The 26,988-nt window shown below is 37.2% G+C and overlaps 1 protein-coding gene across 6 annotated transcripts in view; it reads left to right on the top strand.

Annotated features, from left to right (window-relative positions):
* The window catches only part of GABARAPL1 (GABA type A receptor associated protein like 1), a 57,454-nt gene that overhangs the window by 13,939 nt on the left and 16,527 nt on the right, over positions 1 to 26,988 (top strand). The window contains exon 6 of one of the 6 annotated variants that reach the window (XM_064591566.1): positions 25,097 to 26,243. The exons of 1 other annotated variant lie outside the window; for it this stretch is intronic. In XM_064591566.1, coding sequence (XP_064447636.1) covers positions 25,097 to 25,307 — 211 coding nt within the window. In that variant the 3' untranslated portion in view covers positions 25,308 to 26,243. Of the gene's footprint in view, positions 1 to 12,294; positions 12,458 to 24,373; positions 24,417 to 24,680; positions 24,864 to 25,096; positions 26,244 to 26,988 lie in introns of those variants that run through there. 4 more of the 6 variants (XM_064591570.1, XM_064591568.1, XM_064591573.1 and 1 more) reach the window with 4 other exon arrangements.

The raw sequence follows: 26,988 nt of genomic DNA, 5'->3' as shown, positions 1-26,988 counted from the left end.
TCTGTATAAAATTCTATGATGTTACTAAAATCCTGTCACTCTTTAGTTGTTTCTCTCCTTAAGGCCTGGATTATGTTTAATTCGTCTTTGTATCTCAGTGCCTGGCTCTGAGTAACATTTTGGTTGAATCTGGAATGACTGCAGTACAAGATAGCAATAAAGACCAAAGCCGAGGGGCGCCTGGGTGGCTCAGGTCATGATCCCAGGTCCTGGGATCGAGCCCCGCATCGGGCTCCCTGCTTGGCGGGGAGTCTGCTTCTCCCTCTCCCGCTCCCCCTGCTTGTGTTCCCTCTCTCACTGTGTCTCTCTCTGTCAAATAAATAAATAAAATTTGGGGCGCCTGGGTGGCTCAGTCCTTAAGCGTCTGCCTCCGGCTCAGGTCATGATCCCAGGGTCCTGGGATCGAGCCCCGCATCGGGCTCCCTGCTTGGCGGGGAGTCTGCTTCTCCCTCTCCCGTTCCCCCTGCTTGTGTTCCCTCTCTCACTGTGTCTCTCTCTGTCAAATAAATAAATAAAATTTGGGGCGCCTGGGTGGCTCAGTCGTTAAGCGTCTGCCTCCGGCTCAGGTCATGATCCCAGGGTCCTGGGATCGAGCCCCGCATCGGGCTCCCTGCTTGGCGGGGAGTCTGCTTCTCCCTCTCCCACTCCCCCTGCTTGTGTTCCCTCTCTCACTGTGTCTCTCTCTGTCAAATAAATAAATAAAATTTGGGGCGCCTGGGTGGCTCAGTCCTTAAGCGTCTGCCTTCGGCTCAGGTCATGATCCCAGGGTCCTGGGATCGAGCCCCGCATCGGGCTCCCTGCTCTGTGGGAAGCCTGCTTCTCCCTCTCCCACTCCCCCTGTTTGTGTTCCCTCTCTCGCTGTCTCTCTGTCAAATAAATAAATAAAATCTTTAAAAAAAAAAAAAAAGACTAAAGCCGACTGGGCATTTTTCATATCTTAAATACAATCCTCAGAATTCTCTAGCTAGCGGGTGAGTCATCTTTGGAAGCAAAATTAAATCTTCAAAGCCAACTAGAACAAAGTATAACAAAGTATAACAAAGTTACTTTCCTACTGGCCTCTGTCTCCAGCTTCAGCTAGTGTTACTCTGCCTTTTGCAGTCTGTGCTGTCGCTTTGGTGGCTCGCTTCGTCCCTCAAGCTCACCAAGATCCTCATAACCTCAAGACCTTCCAAAGATTTACCTAGAATATCTGTCCCTCTATATTAGTCAAGTTTCTCTGGAGAAACAGAACTAATAGGCTTATAGAGAGAGCTATAAATATTTCTTTACAAGATATTTAAGTACTTACCTCATCCTACTTGTTCTTCATAATTTGTCCCTCAAACAAACATGAAGAGTCAAAATATTAACCATGGTTTTATCATCTGGTTTTACTCACTTGTCTTCTACTCAAAACATGAAATTAGAAATGCATTTATTTGGCGAGAAGTATGTCGAAGAACACCCAATAGGAGGAAAAAGAAAAAAAAAAGTAGCATCTGCAGTAGTGCAGACAAGTTTGTGTTGCTCTGCATTTCCTCTTAGGATGCTGGAGAAGACACTTGGCTTTTTGTGGTGAGACCCATCTGCAAGCGTTTCTTGCAGGGATCCAGTCCCCTCCACTACAGCCCTGAAGGACATACGCCGCATGTCCTGCAGACGGCGCTGGCCTGTCTAGCTCTCATGCTTTGGACCGCAGTATGACATCAGCAGAGAGAGAAGCAGGCAGAGAATTTTTTTTTTTTTTTTTTAAAGCTCCTGAAAATAGCTGCAGGATTCTCATCACCAAAGCTCACCTGAAAATTGAAGACTGTTCTTTGTAATGGTTGTTCTAGGCCCTTCATGGCAAAAAGCCAGAAACGGTGTCTCTGTGCTCCTCTCTGGGCAAGGCCTCTCCCCTCACTGTCTGACAGCAGAACTGGACCTGTTCCACTCCAGGTCACCTGGGATGCCTGGGTCAGGGGAGAACCCCGGGAATCAAATGACCAAATCACCTGGCTGGATGGAGCCTCTGGTTTCATCTTTTCTTTTATTAGCTATTGATTTTTCTCAGCTGAAGATTTGGGTGTGCTGATTCCCCCCAACCTACTATGCTACTAAGATAATAAATACAAACATAATATTTGCCTTTTACAAGTCTTTTAAAATTCCAGTGCCTTATTTAGCTCTTACCACAAACTCATGGAGTCATTATCCACATTCTGCAGATAAAGAAACACTGTCAAAGGGTTTGTGTCCAATGGGTCTGGCTAAGGCAAACATGTTCACCTTTCTGAGTCTTCTGTGTCTCTGTTTTCTCATCTATAAATTACAAGTAATGCCAACTGCAGCTGACAAAAGAGTCAAGCTTCAATCAAAGTTCTTGACTCTACTGGGTAAACGTTTCCTTTCTTTCTAATGTTTAATGAGGAACTCACTCGGAGAGTAAAACGATTTATGCATGGTTTTATTCCTAGTAATTGACAAGAGTTGGGATTCCCATCCAGGTCTTGTAATTTCAAATACCATGGATTTCCCCACAGGTTGATATACAGGCATGGGGCATGCTTCCTTCCTAAAGATGTGTTAGGAGGATGAGAAAAAAATTCTAAGAACAAGGAGAAGCTACACCAAAAAGCCATCAAGGAGGATGGGATCGTTTGACTAGTGGTTCTCAAATTTAAGAGTATATCAGAATCAGCGAGAGGGCTGGTTAAAATACTTTTTTGGGGCCTCACCATGAGTTTCTGATTCCATAAGTCCAGAAGGGGGCTAGAATTCGCATTTCTGTAAGAAATTCCCAGGTGGTGCTGATGCTACTGGTCCAAGAACCACACTTTGGAAACCACTCTAGTAGAAATTAAATATAAAAACATCTCTTACCTTATTGTACACACTCCCAGGCCCTTGGTGAATTAGTAAGTTGCAGTATCGCTAAGCAAAGCTTCTCTGAGATGCATGAAACTACCTGCATCTCCGGATTGCTTGTTAGGTAAACGGAGATTTCTCCTTATTACTCCAAACTTACTAATGTGCATTTCTGAGGGGTAAATACAGAAAACTGCATTTTATTTATTTTTAATATATATATATATTTAAAAGATTTATTTATTTATTATTTATTTATTTGACAGAGAGAGACAGCGAGAGAAGGAACACAAGCAGGGGGAGTGGGAGAGGGAGAAGCAGGCTTCCCGCTGAGCAGGGAGCCCGATGAGGGGCTTGATGAGGGGCTCGATCCCAGGACCCCGGGATCATGACCTGAGCCGAAGGCAGATGCTTAACGACTGAGCCATCCAGATGCCCCTGCATTTTAAACAAGGCTTTATGTATGTAGATGAAATCTCTGGAACCTCACTAGGTAAAGTGTCACACGTCCCCTAGAACGAGAGAAATTCACAGTTCGCATAATAATGTCCCACAATACGATATATCTAGGCCCCAAAAGGAGTGAAGACCAGGAGACTCATTTGGGATACTTTCTTTGTAGAACAGATTTATTGGAGCCTATTCAAGGAAGTTCTAAAAAGTTATATTTTGGGTTTCTTTTCATTTTCTAATCTTTTTTGAAAACTTAGGTAATATTGGTGTGTTACAATCTGCTGTAATGTAGGGGATTTTGTTTGTATATCATTGAACAAAATGACCTGTGGCTTTATAACCATGTTGAATTGAAATCACCATCCATCCTACTGAATGGGGTTAAGGGACGTGCTGTTTCCATTTCTGGCTGCCCATTAGCTCAAGTGGCAAGCATTTAAAAACCACTCATACCAGGGCCCCACTTCAGCATCACTCCTGGGAAGGACATGGGGAGGGTCTAAGCATCTTTACTTTTCACAAACCCCTCAAGTGATCTCTAGTCAGGGTTGTGAAGAATTCATTGGGCTGCGCTTGTTGCACAACACATCGATATCAGTTCTGGCACTAGGAACTTCTCTCCTGAATTTGCTTAATTTTTCTTCTATGTAACAGACAGAATAATTCCTGCCAGATCCATATTTCCTTCTCCAACTCTTGCAGTGCCGCAGACCCTAAGACAATTTTAGTTAGTGAATTTGATTTCTGCTACAGACGAATGGAGGCTATAGCATGAGGCTTCTTGCACATCTTTAAGAAAATAAGTCACCTGTCTTCTGTCAGCAGTGGCTTTGATGCCATTTTGATCTGACCGAAAGACTTTGATGAACTAACTTGCAAGGCATCCTTATCCTCAACTCTGTCACAGCAAGGGAGTCCAGACGTGTTTATATGTAATGAACACTTATGGCCACAAGGTGGCGGGCCAGATCGCTTAGTAACTCAATGCAGTCGATTGCCAAAGGTGGAGGCTATCATTTTCCCATCTGTCACTAATAGTGTGCCACCTTACTGTAATCAAAGGCCATATAATCTTAGGACTAGACAAAAATATGAGACATCATCTTGTTCATTTACTGTCAACTTTTTTTTTAATCTTTTCCCAAAGGAGGGAGATGCATTACACATTTTTAAATTGTTATTCCAACTCCGGTATCTCTTTCAGAATCTAGATAAATACCAACACTCTTATCTCAAACACATGGAAATGTTTCTGCTGAAAAAAGTAACAGTGATGTATATCTAAGAACTCAATTGCTGAAGGAAATAGAGGCCTAGTTAAAAGGAAATAATGTCACATAAATTTGTTCCCTCATTTGTTGTTTGAGCTACTTAAGAGGTAGAAAAAAAATTGAAGACCAATAAAGATTTATAAGGGGAAAAAGCAAAATGCTTAGTTTCAACTCTGATTTTTACACCTCTGAAAGTATTGCTTCTGTAAAAGGTGAAGTTTTATTTGTAGACTGTCGTGGCAATTCAAAAAGCGGGTGCCAATTATAAATTCTTTAAATGTCTCTCGAACTGACCTTGCCCTCATTTCCTCCACTTATAGAGGGTTAGAAGCTAATGAAGAACTTCCCATGCTAAGGTGGCTAGCAGAGGGTGAGGCAGGGAAAGAAGGTGCTAAAAATAGCATCTTTTTTCCAAACGTACTCTACTCCTTGTTTGTTTAGAGATTAAGCTTTCATATAAGGATACAAAGACCAGAAACGCATTTTGGTATTGCCTTAAAAAAAAAAAAAAAGGCAAACAACATAAAAATCAAAAAATAAAAAGACTTCTGCAGCCACAAAATATATATCTAAGTAACATTCTTTATAATGTCCAAATCTAAAGAGATGTAGCCCTCTGCTTATCTCTCCAACAGCATGTGTCATATGCCCATTGCCCTCTCACTAATTAATCTTAAACCATAGTGGTCTTGTATCTGTTTCTGGAACTATACTAAGCAATTTCCTGTCTCAGGGCTCTGTACTTGCTGGTATGTTTTGCTGAATTGCTCCTCCCTTAGCTTTCTGTATGTCCCATTCATCCTTACACTTTGTCTTGGCTTAATTACTGCCATCTCTCATCACCCAATTAGTGATTGTCCATCCCTCCACTATTGCTCTGAAGCTCAAACCCTTTTTTGTTTCATTTATAACACTGATTGGAACTTTTTTTTTTTATGCCTTTTACTTAGATTTTGTAATTTTTTTTTTTAAGATTTATTTATTTTAGAGAGTGAGCAGGAGGAAGGGCAGAGAGAAAGGGAGACAAAGCAGACTCTGCGCTGAGCGGGGAACCCGACGCAGGGCTCGATCCCAGGACCCTAAGATCATGACCTGAGCTGAAGCCCAACAGTCAGATACTTAATGGACTGAGCCACCCAGGCGCCCCTATAATTTCTTTCATTAGGAATAATATAGTCTCCCTGAAGACAGAGGCCATGTCTGTTTTTCATTCATACATTTTGTCACTTGAATATTTAATTTGTGGCTACTAAGTGTCAGGTACTATGCTGATAAGCAAGCAGTAAATATTCATTAAATAAGTAACAATATCTCTTTAGAAGGAATGCCTCAATTTTCTATATATGAATTGAGAAGCAAACAGTAAGAGTTTACACTCTTGAATTTAACCTAAGCAGATAATTTCACTTGAATCTTCAATGAGAAAGAAATTTAATAGATACGCCTGTTAAATAAGATGAATATGTGAAAAAAGGGGAGCAATTAATTGACCTAATGACTCAAATATGTGGAACACATACCAGAGAGCCAGACACATCCTAGCCTAGAACCAAAATAATCTAGCATACAACATTAGTTTAACAAACATAGTGATGTTGAAATGAGACAGAGCCAGTCCATTTGGGGTCAAAATTAGGGGGATTCTCCAACCTTAACATATGATTATAGTGACCTTTCCTTTCATTACAGTTGTGTGAATCTCATCTGACAAAGGATAACAATGAGTGGTTTGAAATTCACATTTGTGGTCTCTGGGCCTGAGAATTTTCCAGTTCATCCACCTTCTCAGGCCTTCAGAATTTTTAAAGTGTGTCTTGGGCACTCACCTAATTATTGCTAAATTGTTCAAGAAGCTCAGGAATTCTGGAATGCTTGACTAGGCAGGCAGATGAGCCGTTGCCAAAGATTTTCCCTGTTGTTTTATTCCTGTTGTTTTTGCTGTAGCTTGTCACTTAACTTTTAGCATAATTTAACAAGATCTAAAGATATTTATTTAGTAGCATGCAGCTGAAGTAGGCTTCCTCTGGGCCAGTGGCCGAGGATAGGCAGGGGAATACAGGACAGCTAACATATTCAAAGAATATCTATTATATAGCAAGCAAGCTTGGAACTAAACAGAGGCACTCCTACAACTAATCTCTAGGCATATGAGTTCTAAGAACCCAAGGTACTGTGAAGATAACTGGAGAATTCCTTTTTCTGTCCAGGAAAAAGACTCTAAAAGCATGACCCACTCTCTGGGGGTGATACCAATTCAGCTCTGCCATTTCCTGTCTTTTCGGTAGTGCCATCATGCATTCTGATGTCTATAGTTGATCTACCATCTCTCTATCCTTCTAGCATTACTGCAATACAACCTCTGTAATAAAGCTTTTATTTTAATTTTGTCAATTTTAAGTGAATTAATTTGCTTCCCCTAAGATTATGAAATCACATAGGCATGTAAACAATCTAATGTAGGTGTTTCTTGTGCATCATTTATCCATCCTGGAAAGTGACCATGGAGGCTCTGTGGCTTAACATCAACTATGTGCATGCAGTTAGACACCCTGATCCAAGGCTCTGGAATAGTAACTATACAGTCAGAGAGGAGTGTTTAGGCACTGAGCGGTCTGCCAGCTGGACCCAACCTCTTCTGTGGTGGCCATGGCTAGTGTAGTTGAGGTCATGTACGTAGGTTCCAAAGCCAGGCTGCTGGTATTTAAGTCCCAGCTCCTCCACTTCCTAGCTGTAAAACTTTGGGCAAAATATACATGCTCTCTGCATTTAGGTGTTCCATCTAACAAATGGGGATAACTAGGGCATCTACTTCATAGAGTAGTTGTGCAGGTTAAATATTTTACTACTGGGCGCCTGGGTGGCTCAGTTGTTAAGGTCTGCCTTCGGCTCAGGTCATGATCCCAGGGTCCTGGGATCGAGTCCCACATCGGGCTCCCTGCTCTGCGGGAAGCCTGCTTCTCCCTCTCCCACTCCCCCTCCCCCTGCTTGTGTTCCTGCTCTCGCTATGTCTCTCTCTGTTAAAAAAATAAATGAAAAAATCTTTAAAAAAAAAAAAATATTTTACTACATGAAAAGTTGAATATTTTACTACATGAAAAGTGTTTGTCACTTGGAAAATACACAACAAATATCACTTTTTATATTACATATTCCACTTTTAATTGGGTCTTTTTGCTACATCTTCTCTTTCTCAAAACCTTCTGCCTAATGCTAAATTTCTTTGCTTAGCTTCACCATTGTAATTTGCTTTAGAAGAAAATTACCAAGGGTGAAGCTTCAAGGTGTTCTAGGATGCTCACTTCTACTTTCTGAGTGTCTTTTTCCCCTCATGTTTATTGCTCAGATTCATGTCATGATCTTGTGTGCTATGACTTGCTTAGTAGAGCATCCTTCAGACACGTCCTCTGTACCCAGTGACCAAGGGAGAAAAATGTGTTTTTGTATTCTTTAACTTTCTGTTGTGGAAAAGAATTTATTTATTTATTTATTTATTTATTTATTTATTTATTTATTTATTTGAGAGAGAGCGTGAGGGAGGTGAGGGGGTGGGGGAGGGGCAGAGGCCTATAGTCTGGAAAGGTGACCATCTCATAACCTCTAGTCAAATGGAAGCGATGAGAAAATGGGAGAAAAGTGATGACCTTAATTCCTTGTTCAACTCTCCACATCCTCTAAAGTGTTGACCATCATATTTGCAGTTGTATTTGGAATGTCAATGCTGTCCTGATTTTCTTTTACTAATGTAGAATAAGTTTATAATTTTATGTTTTATGGTGACATTAACAAAATCTGGAATGCTTAAATATTAACTAAAACACATTACAGAATGTAATTTTCACTTGCCTCAACCTCATGTTTGGACATAAACAAGAAAACACATTCAATCCCTCCTCTCACAAACCAACCAAAACATTATCCACTCCACTATCTGGTAGATAAAGATTCATTTACTCACAATCAAACAAAGGATATGGGACAATGTGTGAGATTTGGGTGCTGTTATTTTCCTTGTCAGTGCTTAGCACTGTTGAGTAGCAATGTCACGGAGTGAGACATCCCCCCAGGAGAAGGGATGTGCCCGTGTAGATGCTATCATGTGGAACATTGGTCTATTAGGAATTCTCATCGGAAGAGGTTTTATAAACCAGAGTTGAGAAGAACATGATTTCAAAATACAATGTTTCCGTGTTGATTTTGATAAACATGTGATTCACTAATCACTTACTCTAAGTATGTGGGGCTAAAATAAGGTGTTAATACCTCACGCAAGAACTTCAAAGAGCTTGCCAGCTGCTGGGGCTCCTTGCAGAAAACCACTGCTCTGGGTGAGCTGTTGGTGGGCTTCAGTTTTCTCACACTGAAGGAGTCAAAAATTGTGGCAAATAAGTCACTTCTTGGTAGCCAAAAATCTCAGGCAATTTATTAAGGATCAGGGAAATGGTTCTGAACTCCCCTAGCCAGGAGATTTAGGGGAAAATCTGTTTCATAAAACTTTGTAGTCTATGATTTTGCTGTTAAAACTTGAGTATATAGATAGATAGATAGATAGATAGATAGATAGATAGATAGATATAAAGACATGCAAATGCCTGAAGAAAGATCAGGGAACAACTTCAGGACTAAAAACTAGAAATTAATCATTCAGTTAGTAACTACCCCTCAGGCTCAAGGATTTATAAACCATCAAATCACCCATTTACTCACTATCAGTCTGTTTATGGGATTTAAAGCCCCAGATACCAGAAACAAACAAAGCCAGAAATAAAGATGATGAAGAAGGACTGATTACCAAGAAACTCAATTACATTGAAGGAAACCATGCTCTTTCAACAAAGTCTGAATCACGTTGATTTAATTTAAATATAATCTCCAGTGATAGTTAACGCTGATTGATGTTCACTACGTGCCTGGCTTCGTATTAAGCATTTGCATGCATTAGTTCATAAGATCTTTGCCATGATACAATGAGGTAGATCACATTGCTCTCTGTATTTTACATATAAAGACACTGAGAATTAAACATTCACATGCTCAAGTTCACCAAGCTGGTAAATTGCAAAAGTTTATTGTCTAAGAAATGTTTATTGCACTCCAGGTTGAGCACACAGAAAGACAATATGCGTAATTACATTAAAATCCAATTTCTTTTTGCCTCAATTATCCCAGTAATTTTGTAGCTCTCTGGTTGAACTTAGCTGTATAAAAAAGCATGCACGTATTACATGTATTTTGATTATTTAATCATTAGTTGATGTACATATACTTTTCTATGTACTATATACCTGTTCTCCTTGAGCTAAAATATAAATTTTGGCATATAATGAAACTTTGGCTATAACCAAAGTAGTTTTAGGAGTGTTGACATGCTTTCATTATGTGCCTTATTTCCCAGTTTCTTTCTTCCCATGAGTTCTGCCCTTTAAGGGGTTTATACTTACTTTAAAAATAGTCAACTCTCCCTTTCTCTATATTAGATTTTTGTGATACTTTTTTTTAAAGATTTTATTTATCTGACAGAGAGAGAGAGAGCACAAGCAGGGGGAGCAGCAGGCCGAGGGAGAAGTAGGCTCCCTGGGAAGGATGCAGGACTTGATCTAGAACTCTGGGATCATGAGCCCCTTGTGATACTTTTTGACATAATACCTTTCACTTTATTATTGTATTGCTGTTGAGTGGGGCCAATTTTGTGATTTCCTTAGAATTTATTTGAAGTTAACTTTTTTTTTTTTGCCTGAATTGTATGTTGCTCCCTCGTGTGTGTGTGTGTGTGTGTGTCTATGAGCGTGTGAGGAGGAAGCTCTGACTGGAAAGATGTCGGTTCAAAGTTGTCACTATAGTCTGAATGAAGAAACGGTAAGGAATTTTCCATTCAGTATTGATGAGCTTTATGTTTACCAAGTTCCAGTAAACATAAAATTACTAAGGGGGTAAAATTCTGGCAAAATATGGTATCTCCTTTTTTTATTTTTTAAGATTTTTTATTTATTTATTTTTGAGAGAGAATGAGAGAGAGAGAGAGAGAGCATGAGAGGGGGAGGGTCAGAGGGAGAAGCAGACCCCTGCCGAGCAGGGAGCCCAATGCGGGACTCGATCCTGGGACTCCAGGATCATGACCTGAGCCGAAGGCAGTCGCTTAACCAACTGAGCCACCCAGGTGCCCCTATGGTATCTCTTTTTTAAGAGCTCAGTCCAGTGGAAAAACTAATAAACACACACCAGTCATAATACATTGATATGATGTAGATGAGGTGTGCATGGCATATAGTCGTTAGAGTGTTCAAATCATCCCTCTTGCCTCACCTTTGACTATTTCATCCAGCCTGCTGTTGAAATCCTCTAGTGTAGTTTTGCAGTTCAGTTACTGTATTCTTTGGCTTGGTGACTTCTGTTTGGTACTTTCTTATATTTATATCTCTTTGTGTTTTATTCTTTTTTACATTTATTTTTTTTATTTAAATTCAATTAGCCAAGGTATAGTACATCATGAGTTTTTGATATAATGTTCAATGATTCATTAGTTGGCTGTATCACCCAGTGCTCATCATGTCACGTGCACTCTTTAATCTCTTTGTAGAAGTTCTCCTGTGTTCATCCATTCATTTCCAAGTTTGGTGAACATCTTTATGACCATAACCTTGAAGTCTTTATCACTTAGATTACTTATCTCTGTTGCATTAAGGTCTTTTCTGAAGTTTTATTTGTTCTTTTATTTGGGACATATTCCTATTTTCTCATTTGGTGTGATTCTGTGTTTGTTCCCATCTATTAGGTGAAACAACTACCTCGCCTAGTCTTGAAAGAGTGGCTCTGTGTAGGAGGTGAATCTTATTGTCCTAGCTCTTGATTGTCTCTCTTTGCCCTAGCTCTTGATTGTCTCTCAAACCTTGGTGATTGTCTAAGCAGCTTGATTTATTATTTTTTGGAGGGAGGGGGTGACCAACCCATTTTATTGAGGGGTTTCGGGGAAAGGTCGAAGGGGAGGAGGACAGGAAGATCCAATGTCCTCAGCCCAGCTGGAACATTCCTAGCGTCACAGTCCCCAAAAGCAGCAGCTTGATTTATTCTTGATGGGTCCCTGTTGTTGAGGATGTGCCAAGACCTGTCGGTGTTCCAAGGGGAGGGATCTCATTTAGCACCTAGTCTCAGGCTGATTGGAAGGCAGATCATCAGCTAATTTTTGGTTCTTTTTCTGAAGGAATTGTTCCATATGTAGCTGTAGATCCGGTGTGTCCATGAGAGGAAGTGAGTTCAGGATCTTCCTATGCCACCATCTTTAACTGCTCCCAGACTGCTTCAAAATTAATGTAGGAAACGATCTGTGGCCTGTTGAGAAAAGCCTTTCATGCCATCTCCTAAGTTGAATTTGCCCTATAGGCTTCGGATATCCAAAAAGTATATTTGGTGGTCTTTGATAAAGATTACAGTCTGTGAATTTAATATGAATACATTCTCATTTCAGGTAAGAGTGCAGAAAAACAGAAAAGAAAAATTAGAAATGATCTATATCCTATATACTCTGTCCTTGGCCTTTTAGATATAGTTGATTCACTCATAGAAATAAACTTTGGGTATTACACGTAGTTATCCAGGTTGACTACTAGACCAGTTACCTCTGCTATTATTTCTTTAATGTTCAGATTTCATACAATAGCTACAATACTAAGGCCTCTCTGTATTTTGGGAATTCATCGGACCTTTATTTATTTATTTTTTTTAAAGATTTTATTCATTTATTTGACAGAGAGAGATGCAGCGAGAGAGGGAACCCAAGCAGGGGGAGTGGGAGAGGGAGAAGCAGGCTTCCCGCGGAGCAGGGAGCCCGGTGCGGGGCTCGATCCCAGGTCCCTGGGATCATGGACCTGAGCCGAAGGCAGATGCTCAACGACTGAGCCACCCAGGCGCCCCTCATTGGACCTTTCTTGTGTGCTCTTCCTGCAAGCATGGAACACACACACACACACACACACAGATAAAATACTTATCAACTGGCATAGAAATGGATATTGGCATGCCATATCATTCAGTAGACAAAATAAAAATTTATCTTCCTCTTTATTGTGCAATTATATGTTATAAATGGAATATGGAAGGAACATGTCATTTGTCACATCATTTGTAGAATGTACAAATTTTTTAAAGAAAATGTTGATGCAAGTTTTTCTTTTTTTCCTGCATCTAGCTGTACTTCACATGTGTGTGATTGAATTGAAATAGGGAAGCGGATTGAAATCTATCTTCCATAGTCCATTAAATTGAGAATCAGCTGTTTATATATTCCATAATAATTTTCTACATATTTCTGCTGAGCTAATAGGAGTTGCGTTTGAAACTTGTTTAGCTCTTATCATACTGATATTTTAATATTTGTAATGTCATTTAAGTCATCAGAACAATTTATTGAAATGCCATTTAGTCAGCTAATATAATTTTTTAAAAAACTTCTCATCTGAGTAGGTTTGCAAACTTCATTTTGCCCTGTTTCATAGCTCAATTAATTCAAAAACTAAAAAGCTTACTCTATTCTTCACAATTGTCATCAAAAACACAATTTTTATATAATTTTTTAGATAATTTAATAGATTTTTATGTGTTAGACTTGACATAGTATTTTGCTTCTTTAAAATTTATCATACTTATTTTTATATTTTGCTTCATTTTCATATTTTCCTCTCCTCAATCTATTTCAATAAGTCTAAGATATGTTGTTTTTCACATTTTAACATCTGAAATCAGGATACCTCTTAAAATATATGGAGTCTTATAATAACTGTAGGTCAGAAGACATATGCTCTGTCTTTGTAATTGTGTGCATATAACTGACCTTCATCATGGATGGTGATAGTGTTCTCCAAATAAGTTATGTACATTGGTTGTCCTGCATATTTTTGTCAACAGACTGCTTAAGCACCATTCAAGAATGGAATATAAAACCTCTTTTTTTTCTCCAAAATTTTTACAGACAACTTGACAACATTTTCACATATCAAGTAATTATTAGCATAAAGCCTGAATAATGAGCACCAAAAGCTAGGAAGAAAATCTTTACAGACAGTAGAGGGCACTCTTTTAAGAAATGCTACAAGATTTTTGTTCTTAGTATCACAGAGGACAATGTTGTGTTTAGAACAATTCTGATGACAATAAATACATTTCCTTTACTTTACTGACAGTAATCAACTATTTTAAGATTTTATTTTGTGTATGTTTTATTGTTTGAAATGAATTATGATATTTAAATATATTTGCTTATTGAAGATGCAAATTTCTTTTATTTGAAACACAAACTTTAATAGAACATCATTATTGTTCTGTTACCATAGAAGACTTTCTAACACTTTCATACTTGAAAATACTAATTTTGAGTTCCATTTGCATCACTAATTACCAGGTATAAATTCATATATAGCAAGGCATACATGACTGAGAATGTATACCCTATTATCTTTGCCATAAAGTAAGCATATCTTCAAGTATGGGGACATTAGCATCAGCAAACCATTGGAGAAAGTTCTAAATTGAGCATAAAGGGGGAGAAATGGGAGTTGCTAACATTTCTTACATTGGACAATTGAGGCAGTTCTTGATGCCAAATCCTGAGGCCTTTACTATATAAAATATTTCCAGAAAGAAAAAAAATGTAGTAAAACTATGCAAAAGGAGAAAAAGGTATTGACTTGAACAAAGGACAATAACAATAGTTCATGCTTTCTCATTTAATACCTAGAAGAACCCTTTGATAAAGGTACTCTTTTTCTCTTCTTTTTACAAATATGGAAATATTGAATTCGTGAGGTCAGCTGGACCAAGATTATACAGGTTTGAATGCACAAATGGAATTAGTATCTTGCCTTATCTGATACCAAAGTTGTACTCTTAATCACAGCATCAGAACACTTCCAAGAAAGTTAAAGAGAGAGCTATTTAGGGTAATAATGTAAGGTGTTTTGTATCTGTAAAGCTAGATAAGATCCACACCAGAAGAAAGTTTTAGGCATTTAAGACCATGTTAATGATTCTGCATCTAACATTCCAATGTGTGTGGGTTTTGTTTTTTGTTTTTTCCCATGCAACCAATCAGTTCTCAGACACCAGCTGGTGTTTTCCGTGTTTGGCTCTTTATTCTTCCATCCTCCTCTCTTAGTGGGTAAAGGCTGTCATTCTGAATTTAGTGTTGTTTCTTGTGGTCACTCTTAACCAGAGTCATAACAACACAAACAATGACATTAAAGTGATAATGATCACCCACATCCAGGCTTGCACACCTCAGTTTTGGGTCTCTTCTTCTCCTTAAGTTTTATCTTCTTCTGTTCTTTGGCCAGGTTCACTGCTTTGACTCCTACTATATTTTTTCAGTTGCTTCTTTTTCTTTTAATCAGAAATGCTGTTGGGGCCCCTAAGTGGCTTATCGTTAAGTGTCTGTCTTCGGCTCAGATCATGATCTCGGGGTCCTGGGATCGAGCCCCGCATCGGATCTCTGCTCAGCGGGGAGCCTGCTTCTCCCTCTCCCACTCCCCCTGCTTGTGTTCCTGCTCTCCCTGTGTATCTCTCTGTCAAATAAATAAATAAAATCTTTAAAAAAAAATGCTGTTCCCTTCACCTCATCCTCATAAGACCTACGTAGGTATTAAATGTTTTAAGCAGCAACGACTCTACAACTGGAAGTATTCTGTACTGTACAGTGTGATTTGTCAGCCATACATGTTGGACACACTGTATTGAACTCACTGAATGTATTGAACTAATGCATAATGTCTGAAGAATAATAGGTTGATTGATCCCAAATGACCATTTAGTAGCATTTCTAAAAATTTCAACAGTGTGTCATATCATAATCCAGACAATTCAGTTAAACTTTAATCTCCAAACTAATTATAAGTAATCACCACTTCTGTCCTATGAGCCCCAACATATATAATTTAAATATATATTATATATAAGTATATATGATATTTTTATATGATATACATTATAATCCTTTTAATACTTTTTATGTTTATATATTGAATCATCCTTATGATATATTGCTAATAAACTATTCAGTTTAATTTTATATTTCCCAGATGATGGAAATGAATCTTTTTTTTTTTTTTTTAAAGATTTTATTTATTTATTTGACAGAGAGAACAAGCAGGGGGAACGGCAGAGGGAGAGGGAGAGGCAGGCTCTCTGTTGAGCAGGAAGCCCGATGCAGGGCTCTATCCCAGGACTCTCGATCATGACCTGAGCCAAAAGTGGACACTTAACCAAGGAGCCACCCAGGAGCCCTGATGGAAATGAATCTTGAGATTATGTATCCTATTCAGGTTTATAGATCTAACAAAAGAATCAGGCACTTGAAACAATTGACTTTTGATACATCACATTCAGCAGGTTGAAGAAGGAAGGGAAAAGAATTGTCCACTCAATTAGGACAATTAAAAATTAGATTTGAATGTTAAATAATCTGCCTTTGTATTGTCATCCTATTTACTTTTGTGCTGCCAGTTTTCTAGATACTCTGTGTGCATTGTTCTCATTAGATTACCCTACTCAATTGATCATTTGGAATGATTATGAACATCACTGAACAAACCCATTTAATTCAGTTTTCCTTTCCTATGTAATACTGAGACATTGGTGTTGAACTGACCTTAGTTGATTTTTAAGTGTCATTCAAATTCATAATGCTACCCCTCACGTGGTTCCATTTATATATTCATGCATGCATTCATTCACTGATCATAGAATTATTATTTTTTTAATTTTGCTGAGGGCTTTTCATATATGACTTTTATGATACTGGAGTATGTTCCCTCTATCCCTATACTGTGAAGTGTTTTAATCAAGAAAGGATGCTGTACTTTGTCAAATGCTTTTTCTGCATCTATTGATAGGATCATATGGTTCTTCTCCTTTCTTTTATTTATGTAGTGTATCACAGTGATTGATTTGCAGATGTTGAACCACCCTTGCAGCTCAGGAATAAATACCACTTGGTCATGGAGAATAATCCTTTTAATGTAGTGTTGGATCCTATTGGCTAGTATTTTGATGACAATTTTTGCATCCATGTTCATCAGGGATATTGGTCTGTAATTCTTTTGGTGGGGCCTTTGTTTGGTTTTGGGATCAAGATAATGCTGGCTTCATACAACAGAGTTTGGAAGTTTTTCTTCCAACAGCCTCAGAATAAGTATTAGTTCTTTAACTGTTTTGTAGAATGCCCCTGGGAAGCCTTCCAGCCCTGAACTTTTGTTTATTGGGAAATTTTTGATTACTCCTTCAATTTCCTTGCTGGCTGTGGGTCTGTTCAGGTTTTCTATTTCTTCCTGCTTCAGTTTTGGTAGTTTATATGTCTCTAGGAATGCATCCATTTGCCCAATTTGTTGGCATATTGTTGTCATAATATGTTCTTATAATTGTTTGTATTTCTTCAGTGTTGGTTGTGATCTCTCCTCTTTCATTCATGATTTTATTTATTTGGGTCCTTTCTCTTTTCTTTTTGATAAGTCTGGCCAAGGGTTTATCAATCTTATTAAAATATTTGCAAACCACATATCTGGCAAGGAGTTAATATCCAAAATTTATAAAGAACTCCTACAACTCAGTAGCAGAAAAATATTCCAAATTAAAAATGGGCAAAGGATCTTGAGATTTCATATGAATTTTAGGATAGCTTTTTCTATTTTTACAAAAAACAAAAAAAACAACTCACATAAAGTAAGCTACAGATTCAATACAATCCCTATAAATTCTGAGTGAGTTAAGAGGTAAGTTTTCTCATCAATAAACACAGGATGCCTTTCCAATTATTTATGCTTTTGTTTCAGCAATGTTTTATAATTCTCCATGTATAAATCTTTACCTCTTTGCTTATGTTTATTCCTAAGTATCTTATTCTTTTTTATTCTATTTGTAAATATGATTTTCTTCCTTATTTCTGTTTCAGATTATTCATTGTTAGTATATAGAAACACATCCCAATTTTGTGTTTTGAGTTTGTATCATGAAATTTGCTAAGTTTCTTTATTAGTTCTTACAGTTTGTGTGTGTGTTTTGTGTGCATGGGGAGGGATGGAAGATCTTTGGTTTTCTCTATATAAGTTCCTGTCATCTATTACATCTTTTTTTCCAATGCCCTTTTTTTGATGCCTTCTCTCTCTCTCTCTCTTTTCTTTCTTTCTTCCTAATTGCTTGGGCTAGAACTTCCCCAAACTATGGTAAATAAAAGTGACAGAAGTGGGCATCTTTCTCTTGTTTTTAGTCTTAAAGGAAAAGCTTTGAGTATATTAGCTGTGGGCTTTTCATATATGAATTTTCATATATTTCCTTCTATTTCTAGTTTGTCAACTTCTTCATCATGAAGAAGTGTAGAATTTTGCCAAATGACTTTTCTTTTTTGCATAAATTGAGATGATTGTGTGATTTTTTTTCTCCCTTTAGTCTGTTAATTTGATGTATCATGTTGATTGATTTTCATATGTGGAACCATTCTTGCTTTCCATGAATAAATCTTATTTGGAAATGGTATATAATATTTTTAATATACCACTGAATTTGGTTTCTAGTATTTTATTGAGGGTTTGTGATGGTTAATTTTATGTGCCAATTTGATTGGACCATGGTGTGCCCACATTAAACATTATTTCTGCGTATGTCTGGGAAGGTGAAGTTCTGGATGAGTTTAGTATTTAAATCTGTGAGCTCTGTAATGTAGATTTCCCTCCATATCGTGGATGGTATCATCCAGTCTCCTTGAGAGCCTGGTTATGAAGAGGAAAATTACACAGAGCAGACCCAGGCCCGGCAGGCCCCAGAAGATGGAAATTTACTAGAGATAATGAGAAGCCCCACTGGGAGCAAGAGATAACCAGCCGTTTCTGCTTCTGTAAGCAGGCTTCCCAACAGAGCTTCCTGCACTGCCCTAACCACTGCCCTAACCGCTGTTCCTGCCTAAAGCAGGAACCCCCACCCCCAATTAAACCCACCTACCAGCAGTCAGCACAGCCCTTGGAACCTGGCCCTCTGCACTGTCCTATAAAAAAGTGGAAGAAGGAAGGATTCCTTCCTCTCTTGCCTGCCTGTTTGAGGTGGAACATCAGTCTTCCTTTGCCCTTAGCCTGACATTTACATTATTGGCTCCCCTGGTGTGTATATCTTCATACTTGGACTGGAACTACACCCACTAGCTCTCCTGGGTCTCCAGCTTGTAGATGGCAGATCATGACAAGATTTCAGATGGATCTCACTTCTCCCACTTGCACGTCTCAGATTCTATAATTGTATGAGCCAATTCCCATCCTATTGGTTCTATCCTATTGGTTATGTTTTCATGGAGAACACTGACTAACACAGATTTTGGTACCAAGAGTGGTTCTAAAGGAACAGGATTTTAAGATGAGTTTTCTGAATTGGTTTTGGGGTTCCTGGAATTGGTTCTGTAACCTGATTCGGTTTAAAGATGCCTAGACAGTATTGTTAATAATGAGAGCACTGATAGTCCATGGCATGATCAGGTGATAGAGATATGAAAAATATCTGCATTGGATATTTCTAAGCAACCACTTAGAAGAATCAAGGAGCTGAGTACCTCTGTATATGATACTTTCAAGCACTTTGGGAAACTAATGTTTATAATGATGCTGACCAGTTGCTCCTAATGTCACTGGATAAAGTGATAAAAGAAAAAAATAAGCCCAGGGGGTTCACATTTTGAACTCAAGATCTGGATTGTCACTCCCACCAGACCAAGGCCATGCCATATCAGGGAGACTGTGGGACAATGGCAAACAAAAATGCCACAAAATTCCCTGCTGTTCTGAATGTGGCTTTTTTCTTGGTTAGACACTCTGCAGGTCTTTAACTGTTTCCCAGAGCACTTATACAGTAATTTTAGCTAGTCTTTAATCATCATTTTCAATATTTTTATGGGGGAAACAAGGGCCTGGAACTTCCTAGTCTGCCATTTTGTTGGCATCACTCCAACTCTCTCCAATTTTTTGTGGTGTATATATATTTTTTTATCTGTGACTAAAATATTTTTTTAAATCTTGGCTTCTCTACCTTACATTATAAGTATTTTTATGGTTGTAGAGAGAGAAGCTTGTTAACTTGCTAGATGATTTGGTGAATCTAGCTCAGGTCATATGATCCCTGCCACTCCCATTCCCTCTATAAACATATGAATCTGAAGGAAATCAGAAGTCTTCTCCTGTTGTGCAATGTATAGTATGTTCAGTTATGCTCAGCCCAAGCTCATCTTTCTTTGGTCTGATCAAAGTCTGTGACACCATGTGTTATCCTTAGTTTTCTTGTGCCTTCTTTCATGAGTCATTTGTGGTGTTTGTCCTATTGAATTAGTAGACAATTTTTTTTCCCATCATGGGACATAAACTACTCTTTCCCAAGATAATGGCCTTTTGGAAATGGAGCAAATTCTGTCCAGCAACTTTGGGGTGAGGGGGTGTCTTCTTTTGAGGGAACAATAGTGGGCATTCAGCCTAAATAAGATAGTCAGTGATAAAATGATAATGGGAATTATGTCTGGGGACTACAAAATCCTGGTGCAGAAGATCTATTGAAAATAGAAATTGAGATAATACATATATTTCAAATCTCAGGTATTGAAACAGTTGGAAGAATCAATTACTACCAGTTCCACATAGAGACAAACTAGTCTTTACAGAAACAGATTTGTCTCAAGGGGAGGAAATACTGCAGAAGAGACCTTTGAAATTTATTGTAGGCCTTCACTTGAGACTGAAAAACAAAGGGAGAGCAAGAATAACGTGAAGATGAAGCTTCTAGGGGTACCTGGGTGGCTCAGTTGGTTAAGCATTTGCCTTTGACTCAGGTCATGATCCCAGAGTCCTGGGATCAAGCCCCACATCGGGCTCCCTGCTCAGCAGGGAGTCTGCTTCTCCCTCTCTCTCTGCCCCTCCCCCTCGCTCATTTTCTCTCTCTCAAAAATAAATAAATAAAATCTTTAAAAAAAATGAGGCTTATTAAGATGTGGCTTCCTCACAAAACTACATGGCTATTTTTCTAGAAAAAGAGGTTGAGAAAAATATATTGTGGGTTACCAATCTCTCTCTCTCTCTATAAAGCCAAGGTAAGTGATTCTGTAAGAACTATGGAAAATTGTGACTCAGAGGTACCTGGGGATGCTTTCACTTTTGCCCTTAGAATCATTCATTCTCATTCTCCAATATCCACCCTCAGTACTTTATGGGCCCCTGAACACTCAGAAAGGACCCAAAAGATAAGGCTGAAGTTCTTTTTTGAACTCCTGCATCTTTGTCTAAAAATGATTCTGATATGAAATTTCTTCCTTCATTGACTTCATTGAATATAATTCTACTAATTAAGTTATTCAATAAATTATTGTTCCATTAATTGAGGTAAATTCCTTCACTATATTCATAGTTTTATAAAATTTTGTTATTATTTTAGTGTTTATTCTGAAAATCCCAACATGTTTCCTTGTCTTATTAATGTCCAATATAAATAATTGTTTTACCTCTTCTAGACATTGTGATAAACTTAGGCCCTTTAAACTCCACTTATCCCCCTTTTGGTTTAATTGCTACACTTACAGTGTACTTTAAAAAAAAAAAACAACAAACCTTTTATTTATTTATTTGAGAGAGAGAGAGAGCACACGAGTGGGGGGAGGGGCAGAGGGATAGAGAGAGAGACAGAATTTCAAGCAGGCTCCACACTCAGCATGGAGCCTGATGCAGGGCTCAATCTCATGACCCTGAGATCATGACCTGAGCCAAAATCAAAAGTCGGATGCTTAACTGACTGAGCCAGCCAGGCGCCCCCACTTAGAGTGTACTTTGATTTTACACAATTTTAAACCATAGACATTAATATTATGGTTTTATATAATCACTGTTTCAACTTATACCCACATTTACCTATTTCATTGTCCCTTCGAGGTTCCATTTGGAATAATTTTCTTACACCTAAAGAACCCACTATAGTTTATATCCTTAGTGCAGACCCAAAGTAATAAATTTTTTTTCTCTATCTTTAATTACCTTTATTTCTTCTATGAAATATGATCATGTACCCATACGATTCTTAATATATTTAGAATATTTCCTCTGGGAATAGAATTTTAGCATGGCACTTTTCTTTCAGTAAGTATGTGGCTTTCATGGTTTTTTTGTCTTTTTATTTATTATTTATTTTTTTAAAAAATTTATTTATTTGAGAGAAAGAGAGAGAGAGATTGAGTGGGGAGGAGGGGCAGAGGGAGAGGGAGAAGCAGACTCCCCAAAGAGAAGGGAGCCTGACATGGGACTTGATCTGGGACCCTGGGATCATGACCTGAGCTGAAAGTAGATGCTTAACCAACTGAGCCACCCAGGCGCCATCTTTGCCTTTAAGAGTTAGCTGCCAATTGCTCATTTGAAGGTAAATTCTATTTTTCTCTGACTGCCTTTCAACCTTCTCCTGTCTTTGGTTTTCAGCAATTTACAAGATACACATAAATTTGTTTTCACTTTGTTCACCTTCCTGGGGTTCATAAGGCTTTGTCAATATGTTTTACAAAAGTGAATTTTGAGGTTTAGGAGACATTACCTTAGCAAACTCATTATATACATTTTTACATGCTTTTCCTGAAAGAGTTCCCTGATGATCTGTATATACAAGTTTAGTTTAAAGCATAGTGTGTGGATGAGATGAGAGCATCACCACTGGGGAAAACTTTTAGGTGTGCTTTGTTGAACGAGCCTTCTCCAGAGCACCATATAGAAATCGTCAGCATATATGCCACAAATTTACCATCGCAGATGTAGATTGAAGTCTTTATTAAAGGCAGTAACAACTTGAATACAGTGCAAAAAGAGCAACAATATAAACGCAAGAGCCACATATTGGAGGAGAATTAAAAATAAAGGAGATTTATATTCTTTAGGCTTGTTAGAGTCTACTAGGGGAAAAATCCCTTCTATTAATCTTTTTTTTCATATTTCAAAGAATAATTAATATAAACATGTCACTCCTCATGAACAGCTATCATGATATTTGATTCTTGAAAGTTCTTTTTATTTGTCCCTTTCTGAAAGATACATCCAGGGGAGAAAAATATAAATCTGCTTGTATAAGCACATCTATTTCCAACAAAAGCAATATTCTTGGTTTAATATGATCTCTTGTTCTGGGGTTAGCATAGCATAATGATTATGCTAATGATCTCTAGAGTAAGACTGTCATGGCTTAAATCTTGTTTCTAATTCTTGCTAGCTACAAATTCCTCTCTGGACCTCAGTTTCTTTATTAATATGACAACAGTAATGACAGTATTGTCTCATAAGATTATTGGGGCAGTACATGTTTTAATATATGTAATCACTCAAGTATTACTAGGAATATTAGAAACAATCAATAAACATTAGCTATTTTAAGGTGCCAATTGTGACCAGATTCCCTTTAGTTTGTATGTCTTATGTGATTTCTACTCCTCCCCATTTATCTACTAAGGTATGAAATTTTTATATATTAGTATATACTTCTATATGCAAATATGTTAAAAATTTTAAAATCACATAAACATTTTAAGCCCATTTTTTAATATTTTCAGTTTGAGATCTCTGCTTACAATATGTTGAGTTGAGAATTCTTGAAAGCACACAAGATATTAAGAGGTTTATAATGATGTTCTGTATAAGAAAATATGGTAATGAATATCACGCCATACACTTCCAATTCTTCCTTGCCATTTGTCTTGATAAGACTGGAGCTCAGTACTTCAGAACAATTTTCTTGTTGCCAAGATTTTATTTTTCAGTGGAAATAAAATACCAGTTTTCTTCAGAAAAGACCAGTTACCTTGACAAAAAAAAAGTACATGCATGAAGATAACTTTGTCACCATGTTTGCTCAATGTATTATAATTTTTGTATTATCATTTTTAATTATGCTCCCTAATTTCAAGAGTTACATGAAACCTTTTTTCTGACACCTATGCCATAGATATTTAACTTTGATGTTATATTTATTAATTGCATATATACATCTAGATTTAAACAGTTTATATGTGATGCCAAGATTCCCATTGCAATCCAATACATACCTCTGCTTTGTTATATTATTTTGCAATATGTCGTGTCATTTTGCTTAGCGGTTTCGTGTGTCATCAGAACCCCTTCTAGACAACGAACTGAAATTCATAAAATTTGCAAAGGAAAATACATTTTAAGACTATTATCATTTTCAAACAGTGTTGCAAATAAAATAGAAATCTAACATTTCTTCAATACAACTTAGCCATTTATTTTTTATTATTAACTGAGGAATGAATTGTAAAATATCATCAGCAAGTAACTGATCTAAAATATGAACTTTTCCTTATGGCACATACTTATGAGTTAATTACTGGTGCTTTGATAATTGTGATTTTCTACGTCTGATTGATGCCATTCTAAGCAGTTAGTAAACCTGGACAGTCTGGACATAATGACCTAAGTTATATTTGAAGCAAACATCTTTGACATAGCACACATCCAATCAGCCACAAAGTACTATTTATTCTATCACTACATTGCTTCATATATCTGTTCCCTTCTTCACAGTACCATAATCTTTTTCCTATTCAGATTTTCATTATTTTTGTATTGAGCTATTATAATATTCTACACTGTTTCTATCTCTACCTCTAGTGCTTCTTTATCACTATTTTCTTCAAAATGCCTCTAGAATTCACACTTCCAGTGCACAGCTTGAGTTATGCTACTTTATCAACCATCTGCAGAGACTATCAATTGTTTATATGCTAAAATTCAAACTAAAAGGAAAAGTTTACAAAATGGTATCATTTTTCTTCACAGCTCCATTTCGAGCTATCTTCAAATATGAAAACTTGAACCCACATCATTTCACATTGATGTGCTTTGTTTTATTTTGAAAGATCTGGAACCCCAGATGGCACGACCTGAATTTAAAAAATAATACGCAAACAATGAATCATGGAACACTACATCAAAAACTAATGATGTATGGTGATGAACATAACATAATAAAATAAAATTTAAAAATAAAATAAAATAAAAATTAATAATAATAAAAATAGAGTGAGTGGAATGTTCCTAGCTTAAATTTATTTTAGTCTGAATGGCTCATGGTTACTTCTAACAGATTTTGGAGACTTCACACAAATTGTAGAGAAAATCTTCCTGCATGCTTCCTTTACCAAGATTTGATTTCAGTCCACTTACAAGAACATGAAACTTGCCGGACGTGGGGCTTCAACTTAGTCAAGTGCAGACGCATATCACCATGACTTTAAGTTCTCTGGACCATATTACTCCAGCTTGAGTCCCAAATGCATTTCTGGACACATGGGAATCAATGTAATAAATATTGCTGGGTCATTCCCTCATCAGACCACTTAGAGTATTAAAGTTGAGTATTTTTGCTATGCCAATTCAATGGATAAAGAAGAAAGTATTATCATCAACTTTCCATTCCCTCACACTTGCATCTTTCATATTTGTTTCCTAAACTGTATTACATATTTTATTTTATTTTTTTTATTTTTATTTTTTTTAAAGATTTTATTTATTTATTCATGAGAGACAGAGAGAGAGACAGAGGCAGAGGGAGAAGCAGGCTTCCCGCGGAGCAGGGAGCCCGATGCGGGACTCGATCCCAGGACCCCGGGATCATGACCTGAGCCGAAGGCAGACGCTTAACCGACTGAGCCACCCAGGTGTCCCTGTATTACATATTTTAAACATATTCTCCTGTGAAGGATGCTGCTAATCACTGATGTGATGTTAGTTGAATACAGACCTACAACTTTTCTTTCTTGTTTAAAATGAGAAGACAAATAATTAAGCTAAATCTTGTCAATTGAATGAGCAAGCCATGCTTAATTAAATTTTGTACCAAGAACATTCTTGTTTGTTTGCAAAGTTGCCCTTCCATTTCTGCCATATGTTTATTCATGCATGGTTCATTTACATACTAAAACCTAAGTATCCAGGAAGATCTTCCTTCGGATTGGTAATTCACAGATAAGATTAGCTACTTGACAGGGGGAAATAATTCCGCTGGTTCAACTGCTTCTCTCCTAGGACTCTTGCTTATTAAGACAAAGTTTACTAATAGTAAAACAGAAGAAAAAGCTGTGTTTATTAGGATATTTCACCAATTTATTTTATTTATTTCATTCACAAGTTAGTATTCCATATCTAAATTATATTGGTGTCTTCATGACTTTTCCAGGATATGCTGATCAAAATAGTATGTGCAATTGCTTCTAAGCACTGCTTGGTCCTCACAATAAAATAGTCTTCTATACTTAGTGATAATTTTAAAACAGGCTTTAAAAACACAATATCTTAGATGAGTACCCATCAGAATCCTAGTTATACTTTATTTTGGTATTTACTACCCTATGTCTGTCATACCCAAATACAATTTCTTCATTTCTAGAATATAATATTTTTCTTTTTAAATTATTTCTCTTTTACACAAGTAATACATGAATTTATTTATTTTACAAAAAAAGTGGGTAAGTGTATACACTGTAAGGAGTAGAAAAGAGTCCCTTTCATAGTCCGTACAATACCACTTACTTCAGCAAAGACAATTCTGTAAATAGCTTTATATATATCATTCTGGTTGTTTTCTAATTGTTTACATGTCTAAATACTCTTTAATATTTCCATCTTCCATATTAACAGGCTATTGCTTGCTTTCATATTAATAATTGTTTCCATATTAACAGATTATTATATATCTGATTGCTTTGTGTGAATTTATATATGTGTATATGTTTGTATGTATGCATGTATACTTCATCCTTATATTTTGTAAATAAGCTTGATAATTTCATACATCAAATGTGTATGAGAAAAAAATGTGTATGAGAGTGTTTACTGTCCAAGTATTAACCCAAACCTATTGTTAAATATCTGTCATTTTGAAGAGCTTACTGTATTATATACTAAATAGATATATGCCATAGGTATGAGCATGCATGTGATTTTATTATTAGGCTGTTTTTTCTTATTTTGATATATGTATTTTATACCAGTACCATAATGTTACTTATAGCTTAATAACTTTATAGACAGACTATTTTGATACCCGACAAGGCTAGATCTGTACCTCTCTTGTCAATATATTTCAATCTGTATTGTGTTAATCTCATACATTTTTACTTCTTTGTATAATTTTAATTAATTTATTTATCATGAAAATATACTTGCATTGGAATCACATAAATCTTTTTTTTTTTAAGATTTTCTTTATTTATTTGACAGAGAGAGACATAGAGAGAGCAGGAATACAAGCAGGGGGAGTGGGAGAGGGAGAAGCAGGTCTCCCGCAGAGGAGGGAGTCGGATGTGGGGCTCGATCCCAGGACCCTGGGATCATGACCTGAGCCGAAGGCAGACGCCCAACGACTGAGCCACCCAGGCGCCCCGGAATCACAT

This window comes from Mirounga angustirostris, unplaced genomic scaffold, assembly GCF_029215605.1.
Source record: "Mirounga angustirostris isolate CCGP_5_RB_7025 unplaced genomic scaffold, mMirAng1.0.hap1 SCAF_5, whole genome shotgun sequence".
NCBI classification, from domain to species: Eukaryota; Metazoa; Chordata; class Mammalia; order Carnivora; family Phocidae; genus Mirounga; species Mirounga angustirostris.
Note: the sequence above shows the minus strand (reverse complement) of the source record. Positions and strands in the feature narration are given on the sequence as shown.